Source organism: Triturus cristatus, chromosome 3_1 (assembly GCF_964204655.1).
Source record: "Triturus cristatus chromosome 3_1, aTriCri1.1, whole genome shotgun sequence".
Classification (NCBI taxonomy): Eukaryota; Metazoa; Chordata; class Amphibia; order Caudata; family Salamandridae; genus Triturus; species Triturus cristatus.
Window position 1 is genome coordinate 129257113 of NC_140583.1, and position 26761 is coordinate 129283873.

Sequence of the window (26761 nt, forward strand, 5' to 3'; positions counted from 1 at the left end):
AAATGCCGCTGCGTTTCTCCGAGGCCTTTCTGCTCTGCCTCGGAGAAAGGCGGTGGTGTGCTTGCCTTTTGCTCTGCCTTGTTAAAGCTTCTGTTGCTGTTTGCTTTTTCCTTTGGGCTCGGGAGGGGGGGACAGAGCAGTTACTATGCCACGCCCCACGCTGCTTCCAGCGGCCCGACCTCCGCTCGTCGCCGTGTTTACAACTGCGACACCCGTGACTAGAAACACACGCCTTTACAGCAAACTCATTAGCTGGGATGGGGATCCTATGTCGTCACTAGATTCCCATCATGCCTCGGGCTGTATCGCAGGCGCACAGAGACAAAACTCCAAAGGCTTCGGCGAGTGCAGACAAGCAAGATGGCGGGCTCCTCTGATCCCCTGGAGGAGATGCTCTTCTCCGAGGTGGACGAAAAAGCCGTCAGCGACTACGACTCGGATTTTATGAACGGTAAGATTTGCATGCATTGCAGTGACCTGGAAAAACGACCTTGTGGTTCGAATGCGGCACGTGCCTTTCGGTTTCTGGTGGTAGGTTTGTGACGTATACGTTTTTCTGTGCATTATATAGTTATGTTCCATAGCTAATAAAAAGGTCGCCAGGAGTGTTTTTTTCTTCTGATTTCGATCTCTTGGGAGCTGCCATGGTGTTTGTCGTTTCTGTTTGGCCCGGGGCTAGTAGAGGTTGTCGTTCGTTTGCTTCTATGGATGTTGGTAGCTAATTGTATGTCCAGTTAATTGTGTGTCTGCCCTGGGCTGAGAAAATAAATGAGATGCTTTTATAGTCGAAGTGAGTATTCATGTGTGCCAGAAAGTTTCATTTGGTAGGTGTGTAAAAATTATTTCACGCAAACGTCCTGTAATTATCACAAAAACGGATTTAGGAACCGTGGCTCACGAGGTGTTCTACATGTGGGTTTTATGTTAAAGCACCTTCTTTCGAGGTGGGGGAAACCGTTTTAACATTAACTCGTATGAAAATGGCTCTTGCACTTATCGCCAGCTTATACTAACTACTCGCAAAGTAAAATTGCTAGTTTGCATGAAACTAGGCATGAGCTTAAACATAGTACGGCCATGACACTCTGAACCTGGGTAGGCTGATACAAGGATCTGTGTGAAACATACACTTGGCACACCCCGAAAAACCATGGACTTTAGCTATAACTAAGGACTGTCAACAGACACCTTTTCTGATTTCTCCAGACTTTCACTATCTTCTGCTTTGCCTTTAATATTGTTGTTTACCAGTTTCTTTTCTTTTCTTTTTTAAGAGTTCTGTTCGTATACATACACACATTTTTTGCCATTGATCGTATAACAATAAAACTGAAAAAAAAGCATAACCAGGTACAGCTCCTATGCCATTGCAGTGTCATCAGAGACACACCAGTTTGTCTTTAACATCCCATATGCTTATTTTTAGGTCTGGCAGAGTGGCAGGAGTAGCTGTCTCACCAGCCTCAGCCCTATTCATCCACTGTTCTGGTGTCAGTCACATGTTGTTTCCACTGCATCAGCCCATATTACCGATCAGATGTCTTTCAATGTGAGTGACACTATATTGCCAACTCTTGGGCACCGCAGCCTGACCAGTGCCGTATATTTGCCATTTTTATTGAATCTTGCATATGTTTTCAAAAGTAAATATTTAAAAAAATGCACACTTAGCTTTACCAATGCTTATTTCATTTACCCCAGAGTGTTCGATATACCTGTGCGTTCTATTCCACTGAGTTAGGTTGGCGGTTTAAATTCTCTTTGAATATTAGGTGGTGTTTCAAACTTGTTTTGAGCCTGTATAGCTTTAGAGATGTAATCTATTTTACAAAGAATGATTTTTTATTTTATTAAATTTATTTTTAGCATTGTTTTTCATGGTTCTGCTGGCTTGGATCGTTTTTCTTTCCCCATGGCCCCCATTCAACCTCAACATTCCAGCTGTCCCACTTCTGAAGCAACAGCTTTGTGAACATTGCTTTTTAGGCCTCGCTTGACCATGGTGCTGTTGGTGATTTATGTGATCAGCGGCAAAAGATCTTTAAGAAGCAGTACTGAGCCATTGAGGGCTCAATTTTCTGTGTCTAGCTATGACTGTGGATATGATAGGAACACATTGTAGGACACAAGCATAGACCTCACAGCAGACCTTATTATAGGATTTATGTGAGAAAAGAAGCGACCAGATTAAGGGCTAAGAACACAATCACTTTCTGCGGCGCCCATACCTTACCTTATGTCGAGACCGTTCCTCCATTGCTGCAGTCCAGTGGGCCTGTGTTCTGCCCTGAGAGCTACTGGAGGAGATCCGAGCATAGCTTGGTAAGACCATTTTACATGACTACCAGTAACTGTGCAGTACACAGCATTGAATGATGACTGGTGAAGCGGAGTGGAGACTGCAATCTGTACAAGGGAGCTCTGATACTGTGGACACAATGCTAAATATGTATTGGTACAGCTAAGTAGCACAATAAGTGTGAATATGTCATTTGAGGTTTTTTAAAGTGTGGGTCATGTCGAGTCTATGTTGGGACGCTGTGCAATTGATAAAGAAGACGCGAGTTATGAGCAGTGCTTTATTGGACTATATGCTGTTACACATTTACATGTTCAACTTGGAACAGACATTTTAAGGTTCATATTAATGATACAAGGTGTCAAAGAGACACTCCTTTAATGCAGCACATTAATGCCTTTAATGCTGCCCAACATTACAGTGTATTTATCTGCATTATAGGCCTGCTGGAGACTTATTTGTAGTGATCAAGTCCACACAGGTAGAAGTGGTTCAGAGAGGTTTAATCAGTATAGTTGTAAGATCACAATTGGGACCAGATGGAGACCCCCACCAGGAGCAGCCAGCATGCTGCTCAGCCCAGCCAACTGTGTCTTTTGACTCCCAACATTCCATCTTATGTCATTACACCAAGATTCCGTTCTCTGGAATCGAGGCTGACTGGACACGGGCCTGGTGCAGCGGGGGGTGGAACTTGGGCTTCTCGGGGGCTGAGCACTGCTCAGCAGCAGCACAGAACTGGTGGCTCAGTGCTCAGTGGAGGAGCGACTGTAAGCGGCGGCAAGAGCCAGCTTCTCTCTACTGTCAGTGCTCAGCCTGTTGCAGGTGCGCATGTAAACAGTCAGGGCAGGCAGCAGCAGCCGTCGCATGGGACACCCCGTGTCACAACATCGATGGCTCCCCATGCCAGTGTATCACTAATGAGCCTGTCTGTCCCAACCACAGCGCTAAGAAGTTCCAAATCACCAGCAGCCACTTTGCCACCGGTGAGCCCCTACCTTCTTTATCTACACCTATCAGGAGCTCGACTCTGCCTGCTGCTAACAGTCACTTCCACCAGCCTACTCAGCACAGCTCCGCGTCGCATACGTATCCTGCAGGGGCAGTCGGCAGTGCAAGCAGCAGTAGTTCAAACATGACTATTCTATGCAGTCCCAAAAGTGCATCTCCCGCCGCTCATCAAAGTCCGCTTCAAGCCAACTTGATGTATGGCGCCAACCAGTCCTCTGTCCATTTTCAAAGACCTCAAGCTCACATAGCAGCCATTACACAAAATGGGCATTGTAGCTCAGTTGACCCTCTATCTATGCAGAATGTGGACTGTGCAAGGCGCACTTACGCACCAACGTCAGTAACACACGTTGTCAACCACCAGATTCCATCTATAACTCACTGTAAACTGGACTCGCAAATGCAGCCTAAAACATCAGTTGTGCAACTTCACCATGCTGCAGGAGCCTCGCCTTGCAAACCCTCAACGTCTCTTCCAATGATGATGCCTCCCACAAGTAAAACGCACAATACTCCATGTTCTGCCTCTGTAGTGTCCAACAACGACACCCTGCGCACCAGTATTACACCGTCACCCCTTGGGTTGGGTGTTCCATGTTCTGCTGCAGGTGGTATGCAGCAGAGTCCAGTTGCACATGTCATGTCCAACCCATCACTGTCGCCATCACTGAGGCATGTGATGGCGACTCCACCGAGAATAGTTTCCCCACAGCTCATTATGCGGCCTGCTCAACAAAGCACAATCCAGTTGCCTCCAGGTCTTTCTATACCACCTGGTAAGTGAAATTGTAATAATTGGAGCCTTCTGAAGTTTTTAATTTGGACACACCATTCTGTATTCCATGAACGGTCTCGGCATTGTTAAAGTTAGAGCTATTGGCATTGCTCATGACAATGCAGTTTCTTTAAATGTTTTAAAAACAAAAACATAAACAAAAATAATGTCATGAGCAATGCCAATAGCTCTAACTTTACCAATGCCAAGACCATTGCATTGTAAATGCTTGTTTCTTTTGATTTTGCCCTGCTTTTCGGATGGTCTGTTTGTTTGCCCACTCAAGTAGGTTATATGTCAGCATTATGTTGATCTTTTGGTGGTTTCCTGACTTATAAGAATACTGGACTACAGGTTACAATATCTTTGATTGGTTTCTGAGGGCCCGGCTGCCAGCAAACATTGGTTGTGCCATATGTACCATCACTCGATTAAGACAAGGACAGTGAAGAACAGATGGGTGGTAACACCCTGATTACTTTCAAACAGTCTTCGTACTAAGTGGAGGTCCTACTTGTCATAGTCCTGTGGCGATCATCTTTTGCAGTCGTGGCTTTGAACTTTCAGGCTTTTGTGGTGTACTATGAGGTGTGATGGGTGGATAAAGGGAAGAGCATGAGGACGTTAGAGCAACAAAAGACTAAGCCCTGGTTTTACAAGAAAGTAACTCTGAAATTAACATGGTGTAGGTTGGGGAAGTGGCAATGCCAATCTCACGGAATGAGGGCTGATGAGCAAGACCTTGAGTAATGACCCCTGCAATAAGTTATCAGAGCATTTGAACTGACATTTTTGATCTGAGCAAGTATATATCATATTTGTTCATGACAAAATGAAATTTCCAAAATATTTTCAGAACTTACTGGAACCCTTTGTGAAATCCTTTTTGGATTTTCAACATATTGCTACTAATTAAATTAGAAAATCAATGTTCATTCAATTCTCACATTCTAAAATGTAGAAAACAGCCAGATGAATTAAATCTAGATGATTTCTAACCCATAACCATGAAACAAAAGCCTTTGAGAAAGAAAGCTACTTAAAAATGCAAATGACCTGGGAAGCTGCTCGCTTTGTAACTTGCTCAAGATCTGCCTGTAGTTTGCGCTGCTGCTCTTCATAAAGTTCCAACTTGGCGTGCAGCTCTTCTGTGGAAATAAGCGTAACAAGTAAGATTACTCAGCTCAGCAAATACATTTATTACTATAAACGTTTTGAAACCTTCACTAAGACTCTGCTTCTAGGCATTCTCCTCATTTCACAGTTAAGTGCAATTCCTATGGGGATCTTAGATAAGCATTCAAATATACCCAATATGCATTTAATATAGAGCATTTGGGTATGAAGGAGGTCAGCCCATCTTACCGTTTAAACAATACCCAGAGAAATAGCACATCATGTACTTGAAAATCTTGTTTGAGTTTTAAATAAACACACTTAGAAGAGTAACTATATTTAGTTACTCAATGTAAGTAATAAATGAACAAGTTATTTCGCTTTGATAATGCTCTACCCGCAGATTCCTTCCCTCTTAATATTCTCAGGTGACAGAATGTATCTGGATAATTTCATTAGAAACCCTCCTACATGCAAATAGGTGGCATTGCGTGCCTTCTCAGTTACTCCATACCGCGCTGAAGTGACGGAACAGAGCTACACATAAGGGCCACCACATGCATTGACATCAGTTTCTTTTTCCTTCTGCACCCTCAGCTGCAGAGCACTTGTCTGTAGGTGACAGTGTGCCAAAATATAACTTGGGACCTTATGATGATGTTCAAGAGTACACTGCACAGAACAGGGAGGTGGGAGAGCCGTGAGGGATGTGCAGCTAGATGGAGTGTCCACCAGAAAAAGCGTTACCAAAGGTAAGTAAGTTATTCTTCTGATTTATAATTCTAACCGAAGAGGCCTCCTCTTTAGAATAGATACCACAGCAGTACCTCCCAGTGGAAGGTCTAGGAGTGGACTCAGAACAAAAGGTCTTGCATAACCGAGTAGCAAATGAACAGCAAATGTTCAAATGGAGGAAATAAGAGCACATGGACTTTGGTACATCACCACTTCTCCATACATGAAGCATTCTTCGGAACAGAGCTGTTCTATAATGCAATCAAGTCAAAACAGGTGTATGGAGGAAAGTTCCAAACTTGAGATCTTCCAAAATAAGTCAGAGAAGGTCCGACTTCATTATGACAGAAAAAACAGTTGGTTGCACCATGGCAAAGGGGCGGTGAATGAGTGTTGTTCTACTTGTTGGAGCAGAACAATGCAGTGGTATTTGGCTATTTAAATCAATACATTTGGCCTTAGTGACTAGAGGTCGAAAGGCATAGCTTGAGAAAATTGGTACAATTCTTGTAATCCTAAGGGACGACAGATTTAAGATTTTGCATATCCGAGAGTCATACCATCTATACTGAAAGGAATCAGAATTTATGGAGGGAAGAATGAGACTCAAGGAAGAAAGTTTATTACAATGTTTAAATAAATACTCCTGCCCTGAGCCTCAGATCCTCAAAACAAAGCTCCTATCGAAGTTGACCACTTGAATTACAAGAGATGGGGTGGCAGAGTATTTAGGATACACAGAGCTACCTTTTGGACCTCGATTACCCTTAAAATTCGAACCCAAACCTCATTAGGAATATGCTACTTACCAGTATGCATCTGTTCTTGGCATGTAGAGCTGCAGAGCCACACACTAAGGATAAGATCACCATCTGGTGTTGGGCTCGGATGATTGCAGGTTGTTGTTGTCTTCGGAAGAAGTCTTTGGTCACGAGATAGGTGACTCCTCCTCTGGACAACAGTGCGCATGGGCATCCACTCCATCCTCAGATTGTTTTTCGCCATGATGGGAAATGATGGAGTGTATACGAAATAAAGAGAAAGGGTGTCCATGTGTAGTGTCTAATTAAGACAATGCTGGAACAGATAAAGGTCCCGGGTGGGCGTGTGTGGCTCTGCAGCTCTACATGCCAAGAACAGATGCATACTGGTAAGTAGCATATTCCGTTCGAGGCATATGTGCTGCAGATCACACACTAAGGATAGACTATATAGCAGTGTCTCCCATAGCGGTGGTCACCTGTATCCGTTGCAGCAGTTTGGAATAGAGTTTTTAGGACAGCTTGGCCTACTGCAGCTTGTTGTTTGGATTGCACATCGACATAGTAGTGCTTAGTGAAGGTGTGTATAGTAGACCATGTGGCTGCTTTGCAAATATTTTCTAAGGGGATGTTCCCTAAGAATGCCATAGAAGCCCCTATTTTACGCGTGGAGTGCGCCCTAGGGGGAACTGTAAGAGTACGTTTCGCTTTTTGGTAACATATTTGGATACATTTAACTATCCACCTGGCTATACCTGATTTGGAAATAGGGTTGCCTTTATGTGGTGGAGCGAAAGCAACAAACAGTTGCTTGGTTTTTCGAAAAGGTTTGGTTCTATCGATGTAATAAAGCAAGGCTCTTTTAACATCTAAGGTATGAAGTGCCCTCTCAGCTACTGAGTCTGGATTAGGGAAGAAGACTGGCAGTTCCACTGACTGGTTTAGATGGAAAGGGGAGATGACTTTAGGGAGGAATTTTGGGTTTGTCCTAAGAACCACTTTGTTACGATGTAGTCGTAGGAAGGGTTTTTCAAGAGTTAAGGCTTGTATTTCACTTACTCTTCGCAGGGATGTGATTGCGACAAGGAAACCCACTTTCCATGTTAGGAACTGCAGTTCGCATTTGTGCATTGGTTCAAATGGGGGACCCATGAGCCTTGTTAGAACAATATTAAGGTTCCACACTGGGGAAGGTGGTAATCTTGGAGGAATAATTATTTTAAGACCTTCCATAAATGCTTTAATAGCTGGTACCTTAAAGAGGGACAGGTGTTGTCTATTTTGCAAGTAGGCTGCTAATGCCGCTAGATGTAGACGTATAGAGGAATACGCTAAATTGCATCTTTGCAAGTGTAGTAAATAGCAAATGATGTTTTGGATGGAAGCATCCAGTGGACGTATGTCATTGTTAGTGCAGTAAATGGCAAATCTTTTCCATTTTGCCGCATAACACGCCCTAGTAGTAGGTCTTCTGGCTTCTTTTATGATATTCATACAGTCTGGAGGAAGGTTGAGGTACCCGAACTCTAAGACTTCAGGAGCCAGATTGCCAAGTTCAGTGTTTGAGTATCTGGGTGTCTGATTTCTCCATGGTTCTGGGTTAATAGAGCCGGGGAGAGACGCAATTTTTGATGTGGAACTAGAGATAGTTCCAGAAGTGTGGTGAACCAGGGTTGACGTGCCCAAGTGGGAGCTACTAGGATGAGTGTGAGCGACTGTTGTTTCAGTTTGCGTACCACAAATGGAATGAGTGGGAGAGGCGGAAAAGCGTACGCAAATCTGCCTGACCAGTTCATCCATATCGCATTGCCCTTTGACTGTGGGTGTGGAAACCTGGCGGCGAAGGTTGGGCATTTTGCGTTTTCTTGTGTGGCGAACAGGTCTATGTCTGGTTGTCCCCACTTTTGGAAGAATGGGAGTAGGACTTTGGGGTGTAATTCCCATTCGTGTATTTGCTGTGTGTGGCGACTTAGGAGGTCGGCCACCTGGTTCTGAACCCCTGGGAGGTGTTCTGCTAGCAGGTAGAGGTTTTGGGGAATTGCCCATCTCCAGATTTGTTGTGCAAGTTGGGACAGTTGTAGAGAATGTGTCCCCCCCTGCTTCTGTATGTAATACATTGTGGTCATGTTGTCCGTGCGCATGAGGACAGTTCTGTTTTTTAGATGCACTTGGAAGGATTTGAGTGCTAGGAACACCACCAGTAGTTCTAGGTGATTGATGTGGAGCTGTTTTTGTTGAGTGGTCCACCTGCCCTGAGTGGTGTGTTGAAGGAGGTGGGCTCCCCACCCTGTGAGAGATGCGTCAGTGGTCAGCACAATTTGTGGAAGAGGCTCTAAGAACGGCCGCCCTTTGGACAGGTTGATGGTGTTCCACCACTTCAGTGAACGAAGTGAGCGGCTGTCCGCCAACACCAGATCGGTAAGTTGTCCGTGGGCCTGGTTCCACTGTTGTGCTAGACATTCCTGTAAGGGACGCATTTGAAGGCGTGCGTGGGGTACTATGGAGATGCATGACGCCATCATGCCTAAAAGTTGCATAAACACTCTTGCTGGAAGAGAGTGTTGGGTTTGAAATTTGTTGATGAGATTTTGTATGGTGGCTATCCTGGCTGTGCTGGGATAAGCTATGGCCTTGGATGTATCTATGGTGGCTCCCCGGTATTGATGTACGTGGGAGGGATGCAGTTGAGATTTGGGATAGTTGATGGTAAATCCCAAGTTGTGTAGGGTTTGAATAGTGCGGTGAGTGTGGAGAACGCATTTGTCGAGAGTATTGGCTTTTATGAGCCAATCGTCCAGATAGAGGAAGACATGGATTTGTTGTCTCCTGAGATATGATGCGACAACTGCCAAGCATTTGGTGAATACCCTGGGTGCGGTTGTTACTCCGAATGGGAGAACTGTAAACTGATAGTGCTGACTGTCTACCACGAATCGTAGATACTTTCTGTGCGCGGGATGCATAGGGATGTGAAAATATGCGTCCTTGAGGTCTAATGTGGCAAGGAAGTCGCCTTGTTGAAGTAATGGAAGGACCTGCTGGAGAGTGATCATGTGGAAGTGATCTGATTGTATATACTGCTTTAGTAGTCTGAGGTCTAGTATGGGTCTTAAGGTCTTGTCCTTGATGGGAATGAGGAAGTATAGAGAATATACTCCTGTGCCCTGATGTTGGAGTGGAACTGGTTCTATTGCGTGTTTTTGAAGCAAAGACTGAATTTCCTGTTTGAGGAGCGTGAGGTGGTGAGACGACATGGGACGGTGTTTGGGTGGTATGTTTGGGGGGGTGTTTATGAGTTCGAGGCAGTAGCCAGACTGGATAATTTGTCTTACCCACCTGTCTGTTGTGATGGAATTCCAGACAGGTAGGAACTGTTGAAGTCTTCCCCCGACCGGAGTGGAATGGTCTGGGGGGAGTGGTGGCAAGTCACTGTTTAGTGGCTGGAGAGGTGCGGGTGTTGGTGTTGCCCCGCCCTCGGCCCTTGGTATTGTTTCCTCTGTAACCTCCTCTAAAATATCCTCTGTTAGGGGATGTTTGACCTGATGTTTTGAAGGTGGAAGAGGTGTCTGTTCCCACATTTTTGGAGGCCCCTCTATAAAAGGAGCGATGAAAGGAGCCTCTGGCTTGAGGAGACTGTAATGCTCCCATTGATTTGGCAATCTCATTATCCTTCTTCATTTTTTCTAATGCAGTGTCTACTGCGGGTCCGAATAGTTGCTCCTGATTAAAGGGTTGAGCAAGAATGGTTGTTTGTACTTCCGGCTTAAAGCCGGAAATGCGGAGCCATGCGCGGCGTCTAAGTAATACGCTTGTGTTGACTGCCCTAGAGGCGGTGTCCGCTGCGTCTAATGCACATTTGATTGAGGCATTTGATATTAGTTTGCCCTCTTGGATGAGGTCATTGGCCTGGGATTTGTATTGATCAGGCAGGTGTTGCAAAAGGTCCTCTAGTTGATCATAATGAGCCCCATCATAGCGAGCCAATAGGGCTTGTGTATTGGCAATGCGCCAGTGGTTAGCAGCTTGTGCGGCAACCCTTTTGCCTGAAGTCTCAAAGAGCTTAGACTCTTTGTCTGAGGGCGGTGTGTCTCCAGTTGTTTGGGAGTTCGCCCGATTTCTGGCATTTGACACGACTAAAGAGTCTAAGGGGAGTTGCGCTTTGATGTACGCAGGATCCTGTGGGGCCGGTCTGTATTTTCTTTTTCGATCCGGGGGTTAAGAACCCTGGCCCTAACAGGGTCTTTAAAAACCTCAGTGGCGTGCTTTATCACTCCTTTAATCATGGGCAGAATGTGAACGTTTTTTTGCGACTGCTCAAAGGTGTCGAGGAGAAAGTCTTCTTCAGGTGTGTCTGTGTGCATGGTGATGCCATGGAACAGTGCCGCCCTGTTTATGAGCTGACCAAACCCTAAATGGTTATCAGGAGGGGAGGGTTTTGAGGGGTATGGAGTGGGATCAGGCATGTCAGGCATACGGTAAGCCCAGTCATCTATGGGTGCCGTGTCCGGGAGTGTAAAGGGATCATTCAGATCGGTAGGATCATTAAGGAAATCAGGGTCTCCCCCACCCCCTAAATCATCATCATCCTGTGGAGGTGGTGTGTGAGAAGGAGATGGTAGAGAAGGAGGTGGGGGTGGGGGGGATGGGATAGGAGGTAATATAGGAGAGGAAGGACGTATGGGTGAAGTGGCACAGTCCTTCTTCTTCAGAGGAGCTGGAGGAGGTGTTGTGTCCAGCTTCCTTTTCTTGTGTGGCACAGCTGTGACATGTCCGATTTTAGGGTTGATGTAAATTCGTTTTTGCGTTGGATCTGGGCGAAAAAGTTCCTCAGTGTACGAAGGTGGCTTTGGCGCCGACTTTATGGGTTCCGATCTGGATTTTGTGAGATCGGCAGATTCTTTGTCGAAGAACCTTTCGGTGCCGACGAACCTTTCGATGCCGGTGGAGACTTCGGTGCCGACGAACCTTTCGGTGCCGGTGGAGACTTCGGTGCCGAAGAACGTTTTGGTGCCGGTGGAGACGTCGGTGCCGAGTGACGTTTCGGTGCCGATTTCGGCCTTGGAGCCTGCTTCGGTGCCGAAGGTATTGTAGGCTCAATAATATGAGATTTGCTCGAGCCCGACCCACCTGCAGGCTTATTTTTCTTTGGAGCCGGGCCCGGGGGCGGGGCTTCTGAAGATGATTTTGGGTCGCGACTGATCACGGTGGGGGAACTTTGCTCCACATTGGGGGCATTTTTTAAAGGGTGTCCTTTCCATCAGCTGCGTCCGGAGCCGGTCCGATGGGATTTCGACGTCGAGTTGTAAGTTTTAGAGAGTTGTTGTGATTGCTAGAAGTTTTCTGCTGGAGCGGAAAAAAGTTCATCCGAACTCAATGGCGGAAAAAAACAATCTGAGGATGGAGTGGATGCCCATGCGCACTGTTGTCCAGAGGAGGAGTCACCTATCTCGTGACCAAAGACTTCTTCCGAAGACAATAACAACCTGCATTCATCCGAGCCCAACACCAGATGGCGATCTTATCCTTAGTGTGTGATCTGCAGCTCATATGCCTCGAACACAAAGTTTAGGCAGTCTTCAGACCTGGACCTACTCTCTAATCATTTAATGTTAGATGCCTGCTGGTTCAAAACCTGTTTTCTACTTTTTAGTGCCAAGAGGCTTCTCTGGAGTAGTAGCCAAGCTTTACAAAATCTCAAAATAAGCATTACCAGTCAATCTAAGGTGTGGGGGTCTCCTGAAATGGCATTCACTGCTGTGCTGGCACAAAAGAGTCAGATTGCTGAGTTTAGACTTAACAGATATGTACGGTTATGGACTCATCCCACCACTAACCACAGAAATATTCAAAAGAATTGTCCAATTTAACCCGAAACAGCTTAGCCTAGTGCTGGAACTGAGCTTTAATCCAAGCCAGCCTAACCATTTTAAATTGTTAGCAGAATTAAACTTGATGAAGTGAAGACTGTAAGAAGCCTCCCCTCAGAATGGATTTTCTAACGCACTGATTCACAGCCTTGTGACCCCTCTCAGAGGCATATCTATTGCTGTAATGTTTAGGTTCTTTACAATCACTAGAATGAGAGAGTTCTACTGAGTGACGCAATGCAGTGTCTGATGGCAGATGGGAGGCAGAAGATAAAACCCTCCGACTTACCACCTAAGCGAAGACCTTTCAAAATATGTGTTCAAAGATGACTATGTAAGGATATTCTGCTCTACTGATGCCTAACCAGAGGGACAAGCTGCCATGATTTGCACGGACAATAATTTATACTTTCTGATACACAGGTGGAGGCTGAGCAGGCAAGGAATATAGCGTCTAAGGGTGAATTTGTTCTAGAAGAAGAGACAGACTTTGGTGCTATTGGTAAAACGTACATGCAAAGGTTAAAAAAATATAAAGGGGACACCAGCTGAGACGCCAACGCAAAAGCTGTATTACGATCTTGCACTATATCCCAATATGGTAACCATATGAATTCATAATAAAATGTAAACATCTGCAAGGTCGATAAACATTTACCCTTGAATGCTTCTGTAGCAGAAGAAACTAGAAAACTGATCTGAGAAGATAAACTACCACTAGTTGCAGAGAAATATTGCTTCTTTAATGGCATTTTTTCCGGGGTAAGCTTTTGCGTTCTTTCTTACTGTTTGAGTGTTGGTCTTACTAAAGGTTCTTTGAGTAAATTATAGATTACATTGTGGTTCTTAAAAATAAACATTTCACTATGACCTTTGTACAATCTAGCATCAGTGATGTAAAAGATTGAATATGCTACTTACCAGTATGCATCTGTTCTTGGCATGTAGGGCTGCTGACATTCATATCTGTGCATAGATCGCCGCCTAGTGTTGGGTCCGGATGATTGCACATTGTTGTCCTGGAAGAGTCTTCGAAGTATCACGAGATAGGTGGCTCCTCCCCTGGACTACAGTGCGCATGGGCTTCCTCTCCATCCTTAGATTGTTTTTCGCCATTGTGGCAGTGATGGAGTAGATACAGTAAGTGATGACCATGCTATACAGTAATGCTGAGTGCTGCAGCCGCTACAGGCGCCGGGGAGGAGGGTGGGCGATATGAATGTCAGCAGCCCTACATGCCAAGAACAGATGCATACTGGTAAGTAGCATATTCAGTTCGAGGCATGTGGGCTGCTGAATTCATATCTGTGCATAGATTATATAGCAGTCCCTCCATTAGCGGCGGCTGCCCGTGCCAGCTGCAGCAGTGTGAAAAAGAGTTTTGAGAACAGCCTGTCCTACAGCTGCCTGCTGTTTTGAGTGTACATCTACACAGTAGTGTTTGGTAAATGTATGTATAGTGGACCATGTGACTGCTCTATATATTTCCTGTAAGGGAATGTTTCCTAGGAAAGCCATGGACGCCCCTAACTTTCGTGTTGAGTGGGCTCGTGGGGGAATCGTTAATGTGCGTTTAGCTTTTTGATAGCAAATTTGAATACATTTAACGATCCATCTGGCTATCCCTGCTTTGGAAATGGCGTTGCCCTTGTGTTGTGGAGAAAAGGCAACGAAAAGTTGTTTTGTTTTCCTAAAGTCCTTAGTTCTGTCTATATAGTACATGAGGGCCCTCTTTACATCTAGTGTATGGAGCATTCTCTCTGCGACATTTTGTGGACTTGCAAAGAAAACAGGCAGTTCAATAGTTTAATTCATGTGGAACTGCGATATCACTTTGGCATGAATGTGGGGTTGGTACGTAGTACAACTCTGTTTGCGTGAACCTGTATGAATGGCTCTTGAATGGTTAGTGCCTGGAGTTCACTAACTCTTCTTAACGAAGTGATTGCCACTAAGAAGGCTACTTTCCAGGTGAGGAATTGAATCTCACATGAATGGAGAGGTTCAAAGGGTGGACCCATCAATCTGGTGAGGACCACATTGAGGTTCCACACCGGTGCCGGTGGGTGTCTTGGGGGAATTACTCGTTTGAGTCCCTCCAAGAAGGCTTTGATGGCAGGCACTCTGAATAAAGAGAGGTGCTGCCTGTTTTGAAGATAGGCTGCTATCGCGGTTAAGTGGATACGTATGGAGTTGTATGCCAGATTGCAGCGGTATAAGTGTAGGAGGTAACAGATGATGTTTTGAATGGATGCTTCCAACGTGTTAATGTCATTGTTGATGCAGTAAATGACAAACCTTTTCCATTTAGCCGCATAGCAAGCCCTGGTAGTGGGTCTTCTGGCCTCTTTGATGATGTCCATACATTCAGGTGACAGGTTGAGGTAGCCAAACTCTAAGACTTCAGGAGCCAGATTGCCAGGTTCAGCTGTTGCGGATCTGGGTGCAGAATTTCGCCATGGTTCTGCGTTAAAATTGCGGGTTTGATCCGCAGCCTTTGGTGCGGCACCACGGAAAGTTCTAGAAAGGTGGTGTACCATGGTTGGCGTGCCCATGTGGGAGCAACTAGGATGAGTGTCAGTGAGTGTTGTCGCAGTTTGCGTGCCACTAGCGGTATTAATGGCGCTGGGGGAAAAGCGTACGCAAATCTGCCGGACCAGTTCATCCATATCGCATTGCCCTGTGACTGCGGATGTGGGAACCTGGCGGCAAAACTTTGGCATTTTGCGTTTTCGTTTGTGGCGAATAGGTCTAGCTCTGGATGACCCCACTGTTGGAAGTACGGTTGGAGTACTGACGGATGTAGCTCCCACTCGTGCATTTGGTGGCTGTGTCTGCTGAGCAGATCCGCCATCTGGTTGTCCTTGCCGGGGAGGTGTTCCGCCATGAGGAATATGTTCCTCTGAATGGCCCACTTCCACATGCTCTGAGCCAGATGAGACAACTGTGGAGAGTGCGTTCCTTCCTGCTTCTGTATGTAGTACATGACAGTCATGTTGTCCGTCCGGATCAACACGACTTTGTTGCACAAGTGTACTTTGAATGCCTTCATGGCTAGGAAGATTGCCATCAGTTCCAGAACGTTGATTTGCATCTTCTTTTGCTGTGTCGTCCATAGTCCCTGCACTGTGTAATTGAGTACACGAGCTCCCCAACCCTGGAGAGAGGCGTCCGCTGTCAGTATTATTTGTGGAACAGGCTCTTGGAACGGTCGGCCCTTGCAAAGGTTGTGTGGATTCCACCAATGCAGAGAGTTGTATGCCCGACCGCTCACCAACACTAGGTCTGTCAATTGTCCCTGAGCCTGATTCCATTGACGTGCCAAGCACTCCTGAAGCGGGCGCATATGTAGTCTCGCGTGCGGGACTATAAAAATGCAGGAGGCCATCATGCCTATCAACTGCATGAACACTCGCGCAGGAAGGGAGTGTTGAGGTTTGAACTTTGTGATCAGCAGTTGCATGCTGTTGATCCTCACTAAATTTGGCTGAGCTGTGGCTGCCAGAGTGTTTATGGTCGCGCCCAGGTACTGTCGTACGTGTGCGGGTTGGAGATGTGATTTTGGGTAATTTAGTGAGAATCCCAGACTGTGAAGAAGGTGAATGGTGAGGGACATGTGGCTGGCACATTGCTGGGCTGACTTTGCCTGAACAAGCCAGTCGTCCAGGTAAGGGAAGACGTGAATGTGTTGTCTCCGTAGATGTGCAGCCACTGTTGCTAGGCATTTGGTAAAGACCCTGGGTGCCGTTGTTACTCCGAAGGGGAGAACTTTGAACTGATAGTGATGCCCCTGAATAGTGAACCTGAGATATTTTCTGTGTGATGGGTGTATGGGTATGTGGAAATACGCATCTTTCAAGTCCAGTGTGGCTAGGAAGTCTCCCTGACTGAGTAGCGGTAGAACCTGCTGTAGGGTGAGCATATGGAAATGCTCTGAGAGAATGTAGTGGTTGAGGGGTCTCAGGTCTAGTATTGGTCTGAGCGAGCCGTCCTTTTTTGGGATCAAGAAGTACAGAGAGTACACCCCTGTCCCCTGTTGGTTGACGGGCACGACCTCTATTGCACCTTTTTGCAGCATACTTAGTACTTCTTGCTGCAATAATGCCAAGTGCTCTACGGACATAAGACGGTGCTTTGGCGGTATGTTGGGTGGAGTGGACGTTAATTCAAGACAGTAACCGTGCTGGATAATGTCCCTGACCCACCTGTCTGTGGTGATGTTTTTCCAGACTGACAGGAACTGCTGGAGTCTCCCCCCGACAGGTGTTATGTGGTTGGGGGGCAGGGGGAAGGCGTCACTGTTTGTTTTTGGGGGAGGACCTGGTGTTGCCGTACCCACGTCCTCTGCCTTTGGTGCTGGATCCACGATATCCACCTCTGGTAGTTTTATCATAGTTACTTTGTGTGCCCCCTTTATTGTACTGCTGCTGGGACCCCTGACCTCTAGCTGATCCTCTATTCCCGGGGCGACGAAAGGAGCCACTACGAAACTGCTGCGACTGCAGAGCCCTCATTGATTTTGCAGTTTCAGTGTCTTTCTTAATTTTTTCGAGGGTAGTGTCAACTTCAGGGCCAAATAAATAGTCTGGGTTGACTGGTTGATTTAAGATGTTGTTCTGAATCTCAGGCTTGAAGCCTGAGATTCTCAACCATGCGTGCCTCCTCAACATGACGCTTGTGTTGATCGCCCTCGCTGCAGTGTCGGCTGCATCCAGTGCGCATTTGATGGACGCATTGGTAAGGAGTTGTCCCTCTCTGATAAGGAGCTCCGCTGCCTCTTTGTATTCATCTGGCAAATGTTGTAGCAGTGATTCTAGTGTGTCGTATTGGGACCTATCATAATGGGCCAGGAGTGCCTGTGTGTTGGCAATGCGCCAGATGTTTGCCGCTTGCGCTGCTATCCGTTTGCCTGATGTCTCCAGCACTTTGGACTCCTTGTCTGGGGGAGGAGCATCACCTGTTGTTTGTGAGTGGGCTCTTTTGCGAGCATTAGCAACAACCATGGAGTCTAAAGGTAACTGACCCCTAATGTACATAGGGTCTCCGGGTGCAGGCTTGTATTTCTTTTCGATTCTGGGGTTCAGCACCCGTGCCCTGGTTGTTTTTAAAAAAATGTCTTTTGCAGGTTTTAGAACTCCCTTTAACAGTGGCAGAGTTTTGACAGTTTTTTCAGAGGAGGCGAAAGTGTCCACTAAGAAGTCTTCTTCTACAGTGTCAGAATGGAGTTCCACTCCATGATTGGCAGCAGCCCGTGCTATGAGGGCATTAAAGGCAGCAGTGTCCTCTGTGGGAGATGTCTTTATATTGTAAAGCTGCGTGTCAGGAGTATCTGGTGCGTGACCCTGGTCGGTGGGGTCATCCCATGCTTGATCTGGGTCTTGCAAGTGATCATCAGGATCATCCCCTACATAGTCCTCTCCTGCGTCTGCCTCTGAATGCGTAGGAGAAAAGGACGGTGGATCCTGATGGAAGGGTTGAAAGTGTTCATGAAGCACTGGTTCTGATCCTGCCGGCAATTTGTGTTTCAGAGGAATTTTGTATGAGTCCAAGCCCCTCTCTGGCGTGATTTTCCGCTTGCGGAGCATCAATCTACCAGTGTCGGCGTCGATAAAGTGTGCCTGTGAAGGCTCGATATCGGTGTGTCCAGTGGATGGGGACTGTGTTTGGCGGACACGTGTCCGAATCTCGAACATTTTCGGCGCCGTGGGTGGCGGCAATCCGAATGTGATGTTCGCCGGCGCCGTGTGTGATTTTGCGGCCTTGTGCGTTTCGGGACCCGATGTAGAGTGGAGGGTTGCCCGGTCCCTGATGCGTTGCAACGATGCTGAGACCTGTTGCACGGTGAACGCAGATGGCGCCTTGGAACCGATCGGCACCTTGGAGGTAGGTGTCGAAACGGCATCCGACTTTTTTGCAGTCTTTGGGTCGTCGATCCGAAGGGAGGTATCGACGCTCGTCGGAGTCGATGACTTGGCAGGCGCCGCCGTCTTCGACGTCGACGCAGACGGGTTGGCCACCCTGACCTTGGTGGTGTGGACCGTAATCTTCGGTGCCAGAGGCCGAGGCGCCGTGTGGGGACCGAGGGCCTTCTTCTTCGGCTCGGCGCCCGGACCCGTGGCGGTGAGCTCGGCACCGAAATCTCTTTTGGCACGGTCGGAGCCGACGACCTTTGCCGGCGTCGAAGGAGTGGAGGGCTTCGAGGCCTTCGAGCCGATTGCAACCAGTTTCACTTTCGGTTTCGATGGAACCGGTGCGATGGAAGGTTTCGGTTTCACTGAAGGGAATCCAGTCGTCTTCGATAATAATGGCTCTTGGGAAATGTTCGAGGCCGGGCCTTCAGGCGGGGCCGAAGAACCGTGTGATTGATCTTGGGTAAGGCCCGCAGGCGATCCCTCGACCTGAGCCTTATGACGACTTAGTGTCTCGGCCTCCGTATCGACGGTTTGGCCTAGCTCTTCGCTGGAGCTATCTTCCTCGGCCCCAAGGGCCTCATCGTAGTCTCCTACCTCTTCGACGATGTCTTCGCCCTCAAAGATCACATCGTCGTCGTCTTCCGATTGGGAGTCATGTTCGGAAGCGTGGCTGGAGTCTACTTCTTCTACGCTCTCGGCGTCTTCGTCCTCGGTGCTAAAGATGTTGGCCGGGGCAGGCGCCGATTGCTGCGCCTCCAATCTTGCTGCCCGTCGATTCCGGAGAGTCTTCTTCGAGTGGAACCGGGCACAGGCCATACATTTCGACTCATCGTGATCCGGCGAGAGACATTTGTTGCATACCGGATGGACGTCGATGTGTGGGTATTTCGCGTGGCATAAAGGACATCTTTTGAAGGGAGTCCTTGATTCCATCGTCGATCGAAGTTCGATGTTCGGACCAAGCGGATCCGAAAAGCTTGAAGAAGGTGCGAAGGCACTAAAGAAACTGGTCGATACCGAACGGGAACAGTACCGACGAGAACTAAAGGCCTTTTGGCCTTAAACTAAATTTTCCTAACTTGAGCTAAGATAAGCACATCCGAACCCAATGGCGGAAAAAAAACAATCTAAGGATGGAGAGGATGCCCATGCGCACTGTAGTCCAGGGGAGGAGCCACCTATCTTGTGATACTTCGAAGACTCTTCCAGGACAACAATGTGCAATCATCCGGACCCAACACTAGGCGGCGATCTATGCACAGATATGAATTCAGCAGCCCACATGCCTCGAACGCTCTCTTAACTCTGGAGCAGATGCACACCTACACTATTCAGACATCAATCGAAAACATCTGAACTTTAAGGCCAACAGCGTCATTCACCTGTCAGGAGAACTGAGCCAACATCTGCTAAGTCCATCAGCCGAGTCGATACTGACCGTTTTAAAAGCAAAATTGCTTCCTGGTATCAGCTATGGCCATTTGGCTTTTCCTGGTTCGCTGGACATGTTCTTGAATACTGCCGAACCATACAAATTAGTGTTGCTCTATCCGCGGGCAGCTAGGAAATCAAGGCTGAGACTGGAGCTTGGCCTCGGGAGGCCGGACTTGACATGTCAGAGGGATTTGATAAAGCTATACCTTAGGACCTTGATGGCTCCAGTAGACTCAATCAGATATCAGCTGAGGTATGTTTTCGAGGAGATAGGTTCAGTCTGGCATACTAGTCTTGGCCAGGCTATAACCACCCTGAGGATTGAGGCAGCAAGCTTACGACTACCTAAAATTCCCCTCTCCGCCCGGATGAAAGCAGTGAACAAGCAGGTTCTGGAAACATTGTTTGCTAAAGACATGTAAGTTCTCTGCCCTAGCTCGATCTTAGAGCCATTGGACAAATCATACATTCTGTGGGGCTTTGACGTTACAAATCCGCAGGAAAAGTCACTATACGAGACTCATTACGCTATGCATCACTGATTTCTACCAAGCATGGGCACATAAGGGGGAATCATACAAGTGTAGGCTATGTTCCTTCCACGAGGAATCCTGGCTGCACCTCCTGTGTTGTTGCCCCAAACTGAACAATGAACGTCGGCACCTTGGGCAAGGTCCTGTAGAAAGGCCTCGGCCTTATGCTTCACCTAATCAAAGATAATAAACCTTGCAAGATTGGGGAAATGTACGCATCTAATATAGATTGCTATAAATGGGGCGCCATTGGCTAATGACCATTGCTCGCCAGTGGCATGCCACATTATACAATACAAGGGAAGGTGCAGGGGAGTCCCCGCCAGGCACTAAGGGGATTCACCCTCTTTATTCAAAGTTCATCCTACCTAACCGGATTTTAAAGTTCCAGTATTTATTTATTTTATCTAATATGGAATTACAAGCAAAACCGAGAAATCACACAAGTGTGCTAAGGGCCAAAGGCTGATTATAAGGACAAGGACATTGGAGGGGAGGGGCAGAAAAGGGCTAGGTAGGGGGAAATGTTTTTAATAATGCTTTCGCTCTTTTTACTGTAATGATTTTAATTAATCAAACAGTAAATTCATTCATTCAGTCACACTTACACTACCTAAACAATGTTATCACTACCCTCTAGCGGCTGGAAAGAAAGCTTTAGTCTGGTGAAGTATTCCTCAAATATGGAATCAAGGGCACTCAGTGGTCCTAATAGCACTAGAACATGACAAGACCCATTGGCTGTAAGAATTTATCAGAAGCTAGTGACAAATCCAGAAAGACGACATTGGAAATGCTGACGGGTACCTTTGCGGGTATCACAGTTCAGTAGTATCTCAAACGGAGCATGCCAAACTATACAGCACATGCCTATCTATCAACCTGTCCATGTGAGGCTTCCCAAAACTAACCTAGCTTACCACTTCATCGCTGACTTGCCCTCGTGCCCCTTACAAAGCATTTCTACCAATCATTTTGTCAAGGTTTCTGGTACTCCCAACTTGTTACCCCTATAGACTAGACCAATCTCAACCATAATCTTGGAATGATTTAACATTGCTTCTTTATCCTTCACTTTGGGCCAATCATCACTTAAATAACGCTTGACCTCGCACAACTCACTTCTTGATCAAAAAGCAACCTATTCTTCTTCAAGACAGCCCCACTGCCAAAGTCGCTCAAACTCACCACTAGCCAATACTCAAGGCCTACCATATCACATCTTCACTAACAGGCAGCCAAGACACGTGATCTGCATTAATATTCTTGCACTCTTCAATCAATCAATCAAGCATTTGTATAGCGCGCTACTCACCCGGAGGGTCTCAAGGAGCTTGGGGGAGGGGGGTCCGCTACTGCTCGAACAGCCAGGTCTTGAGTTGCTTCCTGAAGGAAAGGTGGTCTTGGGTCAGGCGGAGGTGGATGGGGAGGGAGTTCCACGTCTTGGCAGCCAGGTAGGAGAAGGATCTTCCTCCTGTTGTGGCTCTTCGGATGCGGGGGACGGCGGCGAGAGCGTGGCTGGTTGATCGAAGTTGGCGAGTGGGAGTGTAGAAGGTCACGCGGTCGTTGAGGTATCTTGGGCCTTGGTTGTGGAGAGCTTTGTGTGCGTGGGTGAGGAGTCGGAACGTGATTCTCTTGCTGACGGGGAGCCAGTGCAGGTTTCTCAGGTGTACGGAGATGTGGCTGTGTCGGGGAATGTCCAGGATGAGGCGTGCTGAGGCGTTCTGGATGCGCTGGAGTTGTTTCTGGAGTTTGGCTGTGGTTCCGGCGTAGAGGGAGTTGCCGTAGTCCAGTCGGCTGGTGACGAGGGCCTGGGTGACCGTCTTCCTGGTTTCGGTGGGGATCCACCGGAAGATCTTACGTAGCATGCGTAGGATGTTGAAGCATGATGCGGAGACGGCGTTGACTTGTCTGGTCATGGAGAGGGAGGAGTCCAGGACGAAGCCCAGGTTGCGTGCGTGGTCTGTTGGTTTGGGTGCGCTGCCAAGGGCAGGGGCCACCAGGAGTCGTCCCAGGCGGAGGGTGATGATCCCAGGATGAGGACTTCTATCTTATCTGAGTTCAGTTTCAGGCGGCTGTTCGTCATCCACTCGGCTACGTCTTTCATCCCTTCGTGTAGGTTGGTTCTGGCGGTGGCGGGGTCGTTGGTGAGGGAGAGGATCAGCTGGGTGTCGTCGGCGTAGGAGATGATGTTGAGGTTGTGTTGGCGTGCGATGGCTGCGAGGGGGCTCATGTAGACGTTGAAGAGGGTGGGGCTGAGTGATGATCCTTGTGGTACGCCGCAGATGACTTTGGTGGCCTCGGATCTGAACGGGGGTAGGCGGACTCTCTGTGTTCTTCCGGCGAGGAAGGAGATGATCCATTCCAGTGCCTTCTCCTGGATACCGATGTTGTTGAGGCGCTGCACTAGAGGTCCAGGAGGATGAGGGCCGTTGTTTCCCCGTTGTCGAGCAAAGCTCGGATGTCGTCAGTGTCTGCGATGAGGGCGGTCTCGGTGCTGTGGTTGGCCCGGAAGCCGGACTGAGAGTGGTCGAGGGATCCGTTCGTCTCGAGGAAGGCGGCCAGTTGTCTGTTGACGGTTTTCTCGATGACTTTGGCCGGAAAAGGAAGGAGCGAGATGGGGTAGTAGTTTTTGAGGTCAGTGGGGTCCGTTGTTGGTTTCTTCAGTAGGGTGCTGAGTTTGGCGTGCTTCCAGCTCTCTGGGAAGGTGGCGGTGTCGAAGGAGGCATTGATGATGTCCCGCAGGTGGGGTGCGATGACGGAGTCGGCCTTGTTGAAGATGTGGTGAGGGCAGGGGTCGGTTGGAGATCCTGAGTGGATGGAGTTTATCGTGCGGATGGTGTCTTCGGTGTTGACTGGGGTCCAGGCGCGGAGGGTGGTGGTGGGGGGCGTTGTTCCGGTCGTAGGGTCCGATGGCTGTGTGCTGAAACTGTTGTGTATGTCTGCGATCTTGCTGTGGAAGAACGAGGCGAGCGAGTTGCAGAGGTCTTGCGAGGGCGTGATGTCGTTGTTTCCGGCGCTGGGGTTCGAGAGCTCTTTGACGATGTTGAAGAGTTCCTTGCTGTTGCGGGCGTTGTTGTCCAGTCGTTCCTTGAATGCGGATTTCTTGGTGGCGTGGATCAGCTGGTGATGTCTTCGAGTGGCGAGCTTGAGGGTGGTCATGTTGTCTGTAGTTGGGTCTCTGCGCCAGGCTTTCTCGAGGACCCGGCAGTTCTTCTTGGAGCTCTTGAGTTCGTCGGTAAACCAAGATGCTTTCTTGGTGCCGGGTCTGGCGGGGGGGGTCTTCAGTGGAGCGAGGTCGTCTGCGCAGTTGCTGATCCATTTCGTGAGGTTGTTGGCGGCTTGGTTGGGGTTCGCAGATCTGGTGGGGGGGTTCTGGCTCAGGGATGTGGTGAGCTGGTCGGCAGTGATCTTGTTCCAGCTTCTGCGGGGGACCAGTTGCGGGTGGTGGTGAGTCGTGGTCCTTCTGAAGCTGAGTGGACGCAGCTGTGGTCTGTCCAGTGGAGTCCGGTGGCGTGGCTGAAGGTGATGTCCTTGCTGGAGGAGAAGACGGGGTCGAGCGTGTGGCCGGTGTAGTGGGTGGGGGTGGTCACCAGTTGCTTGAGTCCGAGGTTGGCGAGGTTGTCCAGCAGGGTGGTGGTGTTGCGGTCGTTGTTGTTCTCCAGGTGGAAGTTGAGGTCCCCGAGGAGGATGTAGTCAGCGGAGGGGAGGGCGTGCGGGCTGATGAAGTCGGCGATGTCTTCGCTGAATTGTGTGCGAGGTCCCGGGGGTCTGTAGATGAGGGTGCCTCTGAGGGTGGTCTTGGGGTCGGTGTGGATCTGGAAGTGCAGGTGTTCGGCGGCTGTGAGGGTGTCTTCGGAGTTGGTCGTGATGCGGATGGTGTTCTTGTGGACGATGGCGATGCCTCCTCCATTCTGGTTGGCGCGGTCCCTCCGGGTGATCTTGTATCCGTCCGGGATGGCGATGGCGATGTCGGGTGCTGAGGAGGCGTTCATCCAGGTTTCCGTGAGGAAGGCGACGTCTGGGCATGTGGCGTCGAGCAGGTTCCAGAGTTCCACTGCGTGCCTGTGGACGGAGCGGGTGTTGAGCAGGATGAGCTTCAGGTGGTTGCTGTTGGTGCTTGGCTTGGCGGGTGCGGTACGGGTCCAGACGCAGGAGAACTTGCAGGATTGGCAGGTGAAGGGTCCGTGGGTGCGTCTTGGGGTGGCTGTGCAGCAGCCGGGGCTCCGGCCGGTGTTGAGTGCGATGAGAGTGGTGGCGTTGTAGGTCTTGCGGGTGGGCTGGCATCTGCGGGGGCCAGGGGGTCTGGCGCAGGGCGCGGGCCAGACGCGGACGGGCGCAGACGGGCTTGCCTTAGGCGCGCCAGCTGCGCGCCCGCTGCGCGGCCTCCATATGAGTGGGAGAGGGAGGGAGGAGCAGCTGGGAGGTGGGAGCGGGGGCAGAGCTATGGGACGCGGCGGCCAATATGGTGCGAGGGGGGCGGAGCTACGGGACGCGGCGGCGGGAAACGGGCGGCGAGGGGGAGACGGGGGGAAAGACAGAAGAAAAAAGGGACACAATCTGGGCACCAAAGGAGAGGGGGACAATCAAGGCAGCAAAATACACAGGTACAGTGGGGGAGAATCACTCACTCGTGGGTACAGAAGAGAAGGAGGGCACAGTTACTCTAACGCAGGCAGACACAATGCAGCAGCGGTCAGTGGTCACACAGGGGGCTGCGTAGCGGTGAGGGGAGCGACCTGCCTGGTAAACAGGGTCAAAGGTCGCTCTCTCTACCGCTGTGCGGCCTCCATATGAGTGGGAGAGGGAGGGAGGAGCAGCTGGGAGGTGGGAGCGGGGCGGCCAATAGGGTGAGAGGGGGGCGGAGCTATGGGACGCGGCGGCCAATAGGGTGTGAGGGGGGCGGAGCTACGGGACGCGGCGGCGGGAAACGGGCAGCGAGGGGGAGACGCAGGGAAAGACAGAAGAAAAAAGGGACACAATCTGGGCACCAAAGGAGAGGGGGACAATCAAGGCAGCAAAATACACAGGTACAGTGGGGGAGAATCACTCACTCGTGGGTACAGAAGAGAAGGAGGGCACAGTCACTCTAACGCAGGCAGACACAATGCAGCAGCGGTCAGTGGTCACACAGGGGGCTGCGTGGCGGTGAGGGGAGCGACCTGCCTGGTAAACAGGGTCAGAGGTCTTGAACATGTTACGGATAGAAGGAAAACTCTTCTAAAAAATATATCAATTCAGCCAATTTGGGAGCGACCCTTCCACTACACTTTGTAGAAAAGATATCAACTAGAGGGCTATAATTCATATGTGATTTATAACTACTACCCTTAATGTAGGTCTTAAAGTGCTTAACTGCTAAGCCACATGCCTGGCCTTTTTTTATTTCAATACAAGTGTTTTATGAACCCCTAAACATGCATGAAGCAAATTACATCACTTTCTCAACTTCCCCCTTTTCCTATATCAGAACTGAACCCATTTCGTATGCACTGGTACATGTAACAATTATGGTGTGATTCTACACATCAAACGTCTGGCTTCATATGTCAAGATTTGATTTGTTCAAACCCCTCAGACCAAGTTCCAGATCACTCGAATTTGCCATTTTTCTTAAGATACATTCTGAACTTCCTCATTCTTCCGGAAAAATGATCTACAAACTTGGTATAGTATTACGCCATGCCTAGAAATCAATGCAACTCTTACTTATTTCCTGGGCATGGCGTTTGCTCTACTGCCATACCAAATTTAATTTTGAGGCCCTATACCATCTCCCAAGTCAATCTGATGATGCGCATTGGATAAATTTAGGGTTGAAAACATACTTCAATCACTAACAGTAGACAATAAATTATGTTGAGGAAGTGTTCTTCACTTCTCAATCTGGGTTTAGGATGGGACACAGCATCGAACCCGCCCAAAGAGGAAGGTTTGTGGATCGAACTTCACTGAACACCTCAGTTGTTCCGTGTTTTAACAGTCTGAATGTCAATAAGAACTCTCAACAGTGACAAAACATACCACATTGAGGGTTCTCTTCTACAGTTAGCACTATCAATCTACAACGTAATTTCACATTTATTTCACAAAGCATTTACCATTCTGTGTTTTGAGCTCCAAAAATGTCTCAAGCTTGATTTGTAACTGCTGATTTTCAGTCTCCAGGTCAGAAAGGCGCTCACTTAGGACAGACATGCTGTTACTGTTGGATACAGCCTGCAGGGAGAAACAAGAATATATATAATTCTGTATTGGTAATCATGTAGCAGAATACATAGGTTCCGTATGCTAGGTAAAACGGGGCAGGTCAGTGAC

The 26761-nt window shown here is 48.4% G+C and overlaps 1 protein-coding gene and 1 pseudogene across 2 annotated transcripts in view; one reads left to right on the forward strand and one right to left on the reverse strand.

Annotated features, from left to right (window-relative positions):
• The window catches only part of LOC146859819 (uncharacterized), a 518852-nt gene that overhangs the window by 324073 nt on the left and 168018 nt on the right, over window positions 1-26761 (reverse strand). For both annotated transcript variants that reach the window (XM_085643565.1, XM_085643566.1), the window contains 2 exons: window positions 26545-26662; window positions 5142-5233 (listed from right to left, as the gene is read on the reverse strand). In XM_085643565.1, coding sequence (XP_085499691.1) covers window positions 5142-5233; window positions 26545-26662 — 210 coding nt within the window. The remainder of the gene's footprint in view (window positions 1-5141; window positions 5234-26544; window positions 26663-26761) is intronic.
• LOC146859820 (uncharacterized) lies at window positions 361-4094 on the forward strand (annotated as a pseudogene).